Below are 13,084 nucleotides of genomic sequence, written 5' to 3' on the forward strand. Positions count from 1 at the left end.
TGCAAGAATGAATGTGTCTTCCTGGGCTTAGGCAGGAATGCTGCCTGGGGCTTTCTATTTATTGGTTCTTAGGATGGTGTGCACTGCTGGGGTAGGAATTATTTTATAGAAATAATAATCAAATGTTCTTTTAGGCAAAAATAATATTTTAGAAATTTTGCTTTCTTGCATTATTGCATCTAGTCAAAATGTTGTAGAAATGTTTTCCTTATAAAGGAAAAGAAAAATCGTTCTCACATTGAGTTAGGTGTTATTTTTTTATTTCCTGTAACTAAGCTGTAAAAATCCACTGCAATGTGACACAGAATATCTCAGCGTGGCAGTAATAAAGTAATAATTTTATAATACAGGCAATTCTTTGTTATTTAAGAATAGATTTCTGTAGAGAACTGTGCTTACCCTGCTGGGCATTAGTCAGTGATGATGCTCATTAGCTGCAGGTAAGGGAGGAAATAAAATAAGCAAAGGAAAAAGTGACTAATTTCAAGGTAGTTAAAACAAAAGAAAAGAAAAACTTTAGTTCTTTATTCTCCTTTTGGTTTCAATAGAAGTTGGTTGAAGCTTGTTTTATTAATTCACTTTGTTGTTAGAGGTGTTTTCTTAGTGATGAAAAGCTAACACTTCATCCCTCTTTTCATGCTGTAAATCTAATTTTCATTCAATTTTGATAACTGAATAGGGCTCTAATTGAGATAAAGAGGGGTAGCACTGTGAATGACCAAGGACACTCCAAAAGTACGGTGTTTTAAAATTAGAATTCGTATAATGAATTGTTTTTATATTAACATGAAAGGCAATTTTCAGTTTAAATAATTCATTATTGAATTTACCTAGAGGACTGGTTTATTTGTTTGCAAAAACAAGCCAAAGATTTATTTTAACTCTAAAAATTGACTGATATATCCCTGGATGTTTATTTTATTCATGTTTCTTGTTGGGACGTCGTGGGAAAGTCACCCAAATAGTACTAAATTCACGGAGAAGATGAAGCCGCCCACACCAACCCTAGATGCTCTGTTCTCAAGGGAAGTTGAAAAGACACGGATACAGGAAAGATCTGTCTCTTCACAGATTTGATGTGTAGACAGAGTGAAGCTTCTCGGTGAACTTCAGTGCTGTAGCTGATGTGATGGGAAAACAGTGATGAAAACGTTTGGGGAGCAAAGCAAGACTTATATGTCCCTCTGGTCACTAAGTAGGGTGGGACGGATCTCAGGGTCCCTGCAGCTAATGAGGATATTTCCTGCTAGGGAAAAAGTGTTTCTAAGAACATCCCATGACCCACCCTGATCCAGCCTTGCAGATGAGGGGCTGAGGGTTGGAAGAGCCCCACTGGTGACCAGGCAATGGAGACCTTACGCCTGAGCCCCACAGCATTTAACCCACTTCCAGTGTGTAAACCTGGAACTCTGTTAAAGTTATGGGCAACATGAGTCTGGGGAATTTGTTTTAGTAAAAAGGTAAGTGTATGTGTGTATGTGCATGTGTCTATGTGTGTGTGTGTGTGTGTGTGTGTGTGTATTTAGAGAGAGAGAGAGAGAGAAGAGAAATCTAACACATCTTGGGCATCTATTGCATCCAGACATTGTACTATGCCGGGCATTCACATATATTAACCTATTTAATCTTAACAACTGCTCTGTAAGATATATCATGCCTATTTTGCAGATGGGCAAAATTAAGGTTTAGAGACATTATGTAATTTGCCTATCATTCCTAGCTACGAAATCACATTTGTCTGTTGTGGGATGAATGCGAACCTCTGGGAATTCCTGTGGTTAGTGTTTTACTTAAGACTATGCATTTAGGGAGTCTCTGTGGTGTTTGGGATGATGCTTGAAAATAAAGCCTAAATTGAAAATGAGGACAGCTCCCTTGGATTTTGAAGTTGTGAATTTCCTTTTCTTAAATGCATCTGCACTATGCAGATGAGTGTGCTCACTCCCTATGTTCTCCCTCTCTCCATGCTGCAGGCTCAAGGTGGTCATCCGCCGCTCCCCCCACTGCCCTATGGGGGGCCACATGTTCTCAGGCAAAAGACAGTGAACCAGGAGCCTGGATATTTGAGTTACTGTCTGGGCTTTACCACCCTAGTAATTAGTCATGTGGCTTTGGAGGAGTCTCAAGTATGCCACAAGTTGAAGTCAGATATTCAGTGAGCTCCAGTTCATTTTCACATATTCCTGCAAAGACGTAGAGGCACAGAGCATAGTGTGTCCCGACTATTGCTGAAATGAAGAGCATAGGCTCAGGATCCATTCTGGCCGGGTTCGCTTCTTATCACCTACAGCTTTGTAACCTTGGACGAGTAACTTACCTCTTTAGGTTCCAGTTTTTTTGTCTGTAAAATGGATTTAATAGTGGTACCCATCTCATAGGGTTGTTGAGAAATTAAACTGACAATGTCCAGCATGTAGTTAGCATACAATAAATCATTTTGTTATTATTTCTATTATTATGTGTAAAACACATGCTTGTTGAAGGATCAAAAGAATTATCATATGTAAGAGTGCACTCTCTCATGATTTAAATGTCATTAGCAAAAGAGAGGTTAAATAAAGGAATGACTTAAAGGTTATATAGGGAATCTCTATGTAGTTTGGTTATTCCGTATATTGGAAGGAATATATGATGTAATGATAGACTAACTTTTGGATGAAAAATGTAGGCTTGAAAGGGAAGTTACGTGGAAAATGAAATTCCCTCAAGATGTTTTATTAAAACCTTTAGGATCCTAAAGCATATAGTTCAGCAATTTATACAACCTCTTCTCTCTGCTCCTCCTTCTACCTACCTAGCATGTTTATTTTTGCCTTCAAAGTTATTTGTCTGACTAGGGGTAATGGTTTCCAATCATCTGATAATGTGGCTCTTTAGCATCTGTCAGCGCTTTCACTATGAAATTATATTTTCAGTGGCTTCTGATCCTGCTGCAGAAGCTTGCTGCATGCTGTGACTTGGCATGGGCACCTTCAGTTCTGGAGCAATTAAAAATAAATAAAATTGGGTAAATATTTCAGAGAATTGTTTTTCACCAGCTTATTGAAAAGAATGCTATTTTTTTTCCAATTCTATTTTTCTTTTGGGATTAAAATCCAAGCTGTCAAATGCTTCCCAAGGTGTAATTATTATAGTTATCATTTGGTTCAAATGTAAGACTCCAATCTTCAAGATTTATAAAGATGTTGTTAGCCAAATTTGCACCAAGAAGAACAATTAGTTATATATTTGTTACATGTTTACAGATCCTAGGATTAAAGCGTTTAAATATATCAGTTAGTATAGTTAATATTAGTTGGACTCCATGAATTCACGGTCCTTCACTTACTTAATCAGATTTTTTTGGTATATTTGCCTAATTATTATTACTAATGATATTCTCATAGTAACAATAAAAAAATAACATCTAGACCTAGAAATTAGGTGTAACATTAGTTTAGACAATTTCTAATGATTAATTTCATGGGATTAAGCAAACACATAGTTTTAAAGTATGGTAGAATATCTGTGTCTTCGTTTTAGAATGGGCCTCTCAACCTTGGTATTATTGACGTTTGGTCCAGATGCCTCTTTGCTGTGAGGGGCTGTCCTGTGCATCGTAGGATGTTAGCAGCATCCCTGGCCTCCACCCACTAGGTGCTGGTAGCACCCCCACAGATGTGATAACCAAAAATATCTCCAGATATTGACAAATGTCCCCTAGGAATAAATGGTTTTTGGTTAAGAATCACTGCTTTAGAATATTCATTTTATGTTGAAACGTATGGATAATTTTATCATATTCAAATGTTTAATTTATTCCAATAAAATTTCTTAAATTTATAGTGGAGGTATAAAGACACATGGTACAGCACGCTGAAACTTTTATTGGGTCAAAAATGAGACTTAAACTTATGATAGTGCCTTGCTTTTGTAATTTGCTAGAAAAAGCTAAGTTGTTGAGCACGTTAGCTTGGGGAAATGAGTTTAGTAAGTTTGAGATATCAACATTGTGTGTACAAAGTTACTGTTTCTGTGTTTCAGTTGCCGTGTTCGTAAGACTAACTCACCAAGGCAAAGTTATCCTCTTAGTTAAGTGTGTTTTTGTCTCAGTAGTTATGTGAGGATCAATTATAATACTGGCCTTCTGGAGGAGAACAAGCATGGTGCAGACACTACTTTGGTCCTAAAAGAATTTATAATCTGGAAGAAAAGAGGAAACGGTACACTGCTTTCTGAGACGATGTTATGAGATGTGCAGATAAACTGCTATGGGCAGAGTGGATTTAACAAGAAGCTGATGAAGCTTGAAGTTCAGGGTTGCTCAATTCAGAGGCTCTTTGCAAAGCCTAAATTTGTATTTGTAAATTTTTACTCTTTTTCTTGAAGACAGCCTCTCTGCCCCCCCCCCGCCCCCCCCACATTCTATAAGGGTAAGGCCCCACAAGACCTGGATCTGTCCCTGATTGTGGGATTTCCAAGGCTGGAGAGAAAATGAGCCTTTGGTTAGGAATGGATGCGTTAGAGAGGATATTTGAAGGACAGACATACACCTGTTGTCTTTTGTTGCATATGTGGTTTTGAAGAGTCCATCTATTCATCTACTCCAGGAAGGTAGATTAAATCTCAGGGAGCTCAACTGTGCCATGGCTCTCTGCTTCCCAGGTGTTTTTATTCCTCTACACATGGAGAACTCACAACACCGGGGAGGAGCGAGGAACATCCTCTGTCCTGTGATTTCAAATGTGGTTTGGACTGTGGTACAGGGAGTTGAAGACAGGATTTTGAAATAATAATAATAGTGAAATAATGCTCACTGGTGCTGGATGTCTGATTAAAAGTGACAGGTGCCTTGTGCCAAAGGCAAGCTATGAGGGAAAAATGTGGAGAGCGTGCGCATAGGATTTGGTGGGGAAGTACAGGAGAAAAGGTGGAGGGGGAATGTTGAATTGACACGTGGAGAGGACAGGGAGGAAGCAATGGAAGGTTCATGGTCATGTCATGTGGGCAGAGGTTACTGTCAAGGACATGGGACAGAGGCCAGTGAGGCAAACCTGAGGACCTCTCGGTGTCTTGTCACATCCATTGGAAACCTGTGATAGTATCTGCTTCACACATCGGGATTGACTGACCTCAGGAAGAATTTCCCTCATTCTACCAAAGCCACCTCTCTTTGGAATGACTTTCAGAATGCACAGATTTGGCTCTAAACTCTGCTTGGGCTGCTTAAAGTAGAAATTCAACAATTTTTTTCTTTCATGAATTTTTTGTAGGTTTAAAAGATCCTCGGTTTTACTCCTGCCCCATCTACAAGAAACCAGTTCGAACGGACTTGAACTACATCGCGGCTGTGGACCTCAGGACGGTCCAGGCCCCTGAACACTGGGTGCTCCGCGGGGTTGCCCTTCTCTGTGATGTCAAGTAACATGGGGCACGTCCCCCACCCAACGCTTGGGAAAATGCAGGATCCGAGTGATCATAACCTCTAGTCTTCTACGAGTGCTGGACAATGTGCCAATCAGGTTGATGGTGAATTAATGAACCGCATAGGTTTTCCCTACTCCTTAGATAGTTGCTTAATTACAGTTAGCCTCTTTCATCATTAATGACCAATCAGTGTGTATTTTGAAGTTACTTGGTGATTTAAAAGTAAAATTTACAACTTCCTAATGAGGTGTGGCCCTCAAATCCCCGGTAATACATATTCTTCTTCTCCACTCTAAAGACTGACTGGGTTAAGCAGATATTTCCCTCGAAGGGCTTATTCTTCTGTTAATGAGGTTCTGGTGACAGCCCAGTTCTCTAAGGTGACATGGCAAGTTTGTGCTGATTTTGCTTCTGTTGCCTTTTGCATTTAGGTCAGGTGAAGAGATTTATGTTTGTAGCTCAAGCAGCCAATTAAAAAGACCTTTTAAAAATGGACAGAAATAGAAGAATGGGTTAAGAATGGGTGAATAGTTGAATAGACAATTCACATAAACCTATAGAATAAATGTGTAGAATAATGTTCAACCCCATTGATAATTAATACTGAGATACTGATATCTGTTTAAAAAAAATAAAGCTAAAAATGAATTGTGGTGAGGTCTTCCTGAAAGTGATACACTCACAGATTCCTAGAGCAGTGTAAATTGACCCCATTTTTTGGTGAAATAAATAACTAAGCACAGAAACAGCTGTAAATACACTTTGACCCTTATTTTCTCTCCTGGAAATCTATACCAAGGAAACCATTTAAAAGACTGAAAAAATCATATATAAAAATGTATTTAATAGCAGAAAAAAAGGAAATGCCTTAAATGTTCACTAATAAGCCTATGTTTAAGGAAATTAGGAGATATTAGGCAGCATGAAAAACAATCTTGACGATTTCATGACATGGAAATGGTAAGTGCATACTAGTACGTGAAAGATATAGTTAAAATAGCCACTACACTGTGATTATAACAGTAAAATGTATTTGCATGTGGATAAAGATTAGAAGGTAACACGGGAAAGTAACAGATGTGACAGTGTGGCAACAGTGTCAGTTGACTTGAAAAAATGTAATGATTGGAAGAAAAAAACAGGGAAAGGATAAAAGTCTTAGATGGTGTGTGAGGACTTCACATTGGCTTTTATTAATTGAGAAAATACTCTCTAAGGAGCTTTTCATATGTTTTTATTTTAAATTCTGATTATAAATTATAAATTGCTTCATCTATAACCTATTGACTAGAAAGCTTGCTGAATATTAAATTCGAATTGTGGCTTACAAACGTTTGGTTAGCTTTAGATCTGCATAACTTCATGTTTCTGGTGATGAAGGGTTTTCCAGGGAGAGAAGGGTACTAGGAGAGACGTGTGGGTCCCTCTTACTAGGCTCTGCTCTGTGACAAGTATCATTTTATGCTAGTTATGATGAGAGTTAGGCTTGAGTAGTTCATGTGACTCTTATTAACCATCTTGGACGATGTTGTTTTCATTTGAGCAGCTTCTTTTGGTCTCTATTAATATATCAGTTAATTGGTATGGATTTGTCTGTAAAAAATTTTCTGTGATTTGTATGTAGAACAATCATTTTATCTTGAAGAACAAAAAATGAAAATATAAAAATGTGAATTAATAAAAAGTTGTTAACGAATGTCTGAATTGTAATTGCTGTTTATTAGCAAGGGGGTGTCATTGAGTATCCAGAAATATCAATATAAGAGTATCCAGCTTCAAAACTGGATTTTGGGGAGCCGGCCTGGTGCTGTAGTGGTTAAGTTTGTGTGCTCTGCTTTGGCGGCCCAGTATTCACCAGTTCAGATCCTGGGCATGGACCTACACACTGCTTATGAAGCCATGCTGTGGTGGCACCCTCAAAGAAGAACTAGAAGGACCTACAACTAGGATGTACGACTATGTACTGGGGCTTTGGGGGGAAAAAAAAAACAACTGGATTTTTTTAATCAAATAACTTAAAAATATATAATTAATATAATTTTTGAGATATACCCTGTTGGTTTATGTGCACGATTCCTGGAGACCAAAATAGAAAAGGATACCATGAAAACAACTAGACGTTTTCAGAAACTAATTCAGTGAGGAATGTTGCTGACGTGGTGATGAGCCAATGAGGCCCCTTTCTGCCTCACCTGCATCTCCCACCCCCCCCAGCTCCCAGGAGAAGGGGGCTCAGCCTTCTACTGAAACAAGGGGTGGGGGTTGAATCCTTTCATTGAGTTGACTGACTCTTCTGCGTGATGGAGAGAGTTGCTCACTGGCTTGGAGGTGGAGAAAACCACAGCAAGGGTCTTGGTGCCATCACAGTGGCAGAGCAGTCTTTTTCATCTGTCTCAATATTGATTTGTTTAAATAATTATTTATTTCGCACCTCCTGTGTGTCAGGCATGCTGGTGCACTGATGGAATAACGGTGGAAAAGAAATGGTCAGAGTCCCTGATTTCATGGAATTCATGTAAGAGCACTTGACACAGAAAATAAACAATTATTCAGGTATGTCATTTTATATGACCTCAATTTCTGATTGTATAACATGACACGTGTGAGATACATAGAAAAAACATATAACGATTGGGGGTTAAGTGCTATGAAGGAAAATGTTGGATGCCATGAGTGAGAAGAACAAGGGGAGACTGCAGCTATTCAGGTGTCACAGATTAGCAGGCAGAAGACACACTACAGCGTCCTTGTTTATTTTCAACAAGGACGTAGGATTTAACGCAGCAAGGAGCTCCCCTGACCTGAAACAGCCACCACGCTTCTTTGCCTGGCTTTCCCTGGTCCTCTGGTTCTCCTGTGCAGCTTACAGCTGCCAATGACCCTCTCTGTGCAAGTAGGGTCCTTCCAGAATTGAGACAAATGAGAAAATTTTGCCACATTCAGAGCTGTCTTTTTATGCCTGGGGCTAACATCACCATTGCACAGCAACTTACCTCAGTCTTCTGTGAGCCTCCCTCTAAGGAAATGGTGGCAAACATCCAAGCAACTCAGCATCAGTGTGACCTCATCTCCATCAGGGGACTCGGTGGAGCCCCGGCCCACGTGTTCTTGGGCAACATCTCTACCATGGATGCTTTTTCCTTGCAGAGGCCTAATTTGACTGTGACATAAGGAAAGGCAGCTGTGCGGAGGTGACAGCTAAATTTAGATGTGAAGGCGAAGGGGAAAACATCTCGGACCCACAAGTAGTGGGGACTCACCTCTTGCTCCCTAAAAGGAGGAGCTGAGCACAGTGCTTGGGAGAGTGACAGGAACCCTGGCCTGGAGTGCAGGCCTGAGCTGGGCTGCTTTCCAAATGAAATTTCAAACCTTGTTATGACGGCTGCCAATTACAGAATAGTGGCCGATGGGAGTCGTGTTTTTCCAAGTCACTGGAGTGAGAAGTACTTCTTTGTGTTAAACGCTATTTGCAAAGGAAAAGTCTTATTGTAAAGAATGCAATATTAAGAGACATCATAACAAGACAAACCGCAAATGTTACTGCTAAGTAGCTTGCAGGATTCTCCTGTGTAGACAAAACACACAACATCAACACTGTCTTTATCACTGATAAATCTTTGTTCAAAGGTGTAGCATTATAAAAAATTGGATAACCTAATGCATGCTGATAATGAAAGTTACAAAATTTTTGCAGCATAGAAATCTCTAGTAATGATATAAATAAAATACATAATCACGAGCAATTTTCTCTTAAAGACACAATTTTCGCTCTCCCCAAATCTGCAACACATTTTTTTCTTCTATCAGGCTCTCGTGAGGTGCATAATTGCTTTTACATTTTAAATTCTTCTCTCTTGCAAGAATTAGGAGTCATTTAAAAGAAATTATATTGTGCAACTGATTACTGTTGACTAGCAGCCCCCGTCAAGATGCCAAAATAATGCCTCTTAAGGGCAAACAAATGCTGCACTTACATTCACTATATGGTCCTCCAGATTGACTGAATGCTTTGGAAAATGAATGAACTAATCAGGAGGTTATGAAAACAGGAAATCTAAAAGTTTGGGCTTGTAATATTTCTAGTGTTTCATTCTCGTAATTTTCTTTTTTTTAAAAAAATTTTTATTTTTTTCGGATGTACATCATATTTCAAATTCTGTATACATTACATCATGTTCACCACCTGAACACTAATTATAGTGCATCCCCTCACATGTGACCCTAATCACCCCTTTTGCCCTCCCCCCTCCCCCCTTCCGTCTTCCCCAATGGTAACCACCATTCTAGTAATTTTCGATGTTTATGCATTCTGGTCAATTGACTGACATCTGTTCTCTCCAAAATGGCATATTAAGTGTCTGCAAATACCTCTAATGAAGGACAGAGGAGAATCCAAGGTCAGCTATAGAATCAGACATGAGATTTGGCTAAGATGCTGCAGCTCCACAAACACGTTCTTACCTGTCTCGAATGGTGAGCCTCACTCTCTGCTGTACTTTAAACACAACGAACCTCACCATGAATCTCATCAATGCCAGAGTGGAAGGTGTGGGTTGCCCAGTCTGCACCTGAGGGGCTTTTCTGCCTCTGTTCTTCAGCCTGGACAATCGTAAAGCTGAGCAGCCAGGTAGACAGTAATTATACTCGCTCCTTTCATCCGCATGAAAAGAAATGAAAATATATAGAGACTAGGTGGGAAGGCAGAAGGTGAAGGGTGGAAGGACATATCCTGAGTGGGGTGGGATGGCAAATAAGGAGCGTACAATTTCTTGTCCTCAGACACTGTTAGAATTTGATGATTAGCAATAACACAGGTAGATCAAGACAATGAATGAATAATCCCCTCAAAACTCTTCAAATGAGCCTTTAAAAGATAGCTTCTTTATCCCCTGGATTTCAAAGCTTTCGTTACAAAATGCCAATAGCATTATGACCTAATATTTTAATTTCAATGCCTTGAAGGATTTAATCTGAGGTTTTATGAAAGTCCTATCAGCTCCTCTCTTTTAGGAACATCCATTAAACCACTGTGTGGGTTTGGCTAATGAGTATTCTTCCTGTGCCTTCTCTGATTTAGGGCTCCATTTCGTTTCCCAAGGCTCTGGATTTATAGGCAAGCTTAATTGTTTCCAGGTTTGAGTTTATGTTGGGCGGGTGCAGAGCCACAATTGGGAACCTTGCCCTCCCTTTAATTTGCATGCCCAAAGCCATTTTTCTTTGGGCTGTACATTATTGCTCCTTGCTGGGCGTCATGTGGGTAGAGCCAAGACATATGTACAGCGTGATGATGTTTTATGATTACTGGTAATACCTTTCTTCGTTTATTTCTGCACTTAGGCTAATATGCAGAGCATTCATATCAAACGTAATCACAAACAGACCTGCCTGGAAAGCCAATTAAGTTTCCCCCAGTACGTTGTGCAGGAATCAATTTTAATAAGGCCACAGAGAGTGTTCATGTGTGCTTGAGAAGGGAGAAAGATTAAATGTGGTGAAGGACACCGAAGAGACTACTTGGAGAGTCACAGAATGGGGAGATTTGTGGAGGATCCTGAAGCAAAACCTGTGCTCTAGCTAATATTGAACACTTCTTTTTACTGCTGGGCACAGTTGGAAATTCACTGTGTTGACCAGCATCTCACTGCTCGCAGTCTGCCGTGATGTGTCCATTTGTAATTTATTTATGCAAATAAAGCAAATCCCAGGACACCTGTAGAAAAGGAACTTATAAAACATTTTAGTGTTTTATCATTTCAAAAGTGATCATTTGACTGCACTAATGAAACTTTTTACTATTTTAGCAAATAGTGAAAAATGTTTTTAGTGTCTTAAGACCATAACAAATTGTTCACATCTTATATCACCTGATACATCATACCACTGAGTGCAGAGATTTATACGTGGCACAAATTTGCGGCTTTAAGAAAGGCGGTCACTGGAACCTGAATTATATTCTTGGAAAACAAAAATCTTTTTCTAGGTATTTTGATGGCATTAGAAGTCAAAAAATTGACTATTAACTGAAGAATATAGCTCATGAATACGTCTAGTTTGCTTAAGCCTACTTTGGTTTATTTTTATTTGTTTGCTGTTGGTTTTCCCCATGCTAAAAATCTACAAATAGTCTGCAGTGGAAGAAAGCAGAACACGTTATTTAACCACATGGATGTCATGCCAGGGTGGGGAATTTACTGATAAATTTGGGCTGAGTGTGGAATAGCAAGACAACTTTTCTAAGTTGATGTTGGAGGTGTGAAATCTTTGCAGGTTTAATTATTTTGATCCTGCTAACACTAACATGTTTGCATTTAGATGTAAGTATGCTGTTGCTAATACAAATATGTGTTATGTTCGGTACAGAGAACAAATATATACTGTTCTAAAATCTATGCCTTGTATGTGAATAAAAATCAACCAGCTTATTTCAGGGAAATTAAAATCCCTTTTTTAGATAATATGAGTGGGTCTTTAGGTGAATGGTAAAAGAGAATGGGAAATCACCTGGAAATTGAATAGATCTTAGCAGTATAATTTCATGCCAACCTTTTCATAATTTATAACGATATATCTTACAGAAGAAATATGACTCCAGACAGAGCCTTATCGTACTGTTGCCTGTGGTGCGGGTCTGTATCTTGCTGCAATGATGTCCTCGTGGTTGTACTGGGATAGAGTCCACAGCCCCAGTCCCTGCTAGGGGAGTGCACTTGGGGTGAGCTGTGGCGTTACAGCATCTGCAGCCTCTAACATAGATCCCAAGGTGGTTTACAGGATTGTACACACTGGGACAAACCTTTGCCAAGTTGTGAAAGCCTCAGATTGTGTCTTTGCATAAAGACCCTTTCCTCTACCCATTGCCACCTTCAGTTATATCTTTGGTTCTCAGCAGACTGAACTGCTAATGGCTTAAGATGAGACCCCCTTGGGGGAATGCTTGCATTTAGGTAGAGACCTAGGCTTAAAGAGACCTTTTCTTGCTCTGCTTCACTTCAAAAGACTATGCTTTGCTGTTCAGGAAGCATCTTGACCATGTAGGGGGTGTTTGACTCGTGGATATCACAGGTTATCTTTCAAATTTAACCCCATGTTGAAAGAAGAACTGTGCATCTCACACACGAGACCAAGACAGAAGCTGCAGGTTCAAACTCATCCTGACCTATTTCAATAGAAATTAACATGATTTTGTTACGAAATGAAAAGTCCATGAATGCCAAAACCAAATGGCACCCCAGGACAACAGTTATAAATCTGGAATCTCCTGGCCAGATCAATCACTCTATTTGAACATGTTCTTTATGCTTCAATCAGCTTGCTAAAGGCTCTGTCAACCATGAATATCTTTATAACATAATCATGATACCAATCATAGGTAACAAAATATCCACAGGAAAAAGTCAGAATTCAAAATTAGGATGCTAATTCCCACCCCTATCCACACTCCCATCTCAAGCCCTTACCTCCAGCCCTGCTCTGCTGAGGGTTCTAGTTTCTCACCTTTACCATCTCCTGGCACGGCTCAAGTCACCTGATGGTGGCTGTTATCCTCTGGGGCACCGCAGGAATGGGAGTATGAGTGATTCTAGGCTCTGCAGGTCCTGCCTGGAGAACTCCCTCCTCTCCAAGACACTCCTTATCGCCAGATGACTACCTGAGCCCACCTGTTCTTGACAGCTGGGAT

The 13,084-nt window shown here is 39.6% G+C and overlaps 1 protein-coding gene across 5 annotated transcripts in view; it reads left to right on the plus strand.

Annotated features, from left to right (window-relative positions):
* Positions 1-7,102, plus strand: part of DNAH5 (dynein axonemal heavy chain 5) — a 268,608-nt gene extending 261,506 nt beyond the window's left edge. For all 5 annotated transcript variants that reach the window (XM_044779484.2, XM_070519860.1, XM_070519859.1 and 2 more), the window contains one exon: positions 5,253-7,102. In XM_044779484.2, coding sequence (XP_044635419.2) covers positions 5,253-5,404 — 152 coding nt within the window. In that variant the 3' untranslated portion in view covers positions 5,405-7,102. The remainder of the gene's footprint in view (positions 1-5,252) is intronic.
* Positions 7,103-13,084: the final 5,982 nt, after the last annotated feature.

Source organism: Equus asinus, chromosome 10 (assembly GCF_041296235.1).
Source record: "Equus asinus isolate D_3611 breed Donkey chromosome 10, EquAss-T2T_v2, whole genome shotgun sequence".
In the NCBI taxonomy this organism is placed as follows: domain Eukaryota; kingdom Metazoa; phylum Chordata; class Mammalia; order Perissodactyla; family Equidae; genus Equus; species Equus asinus.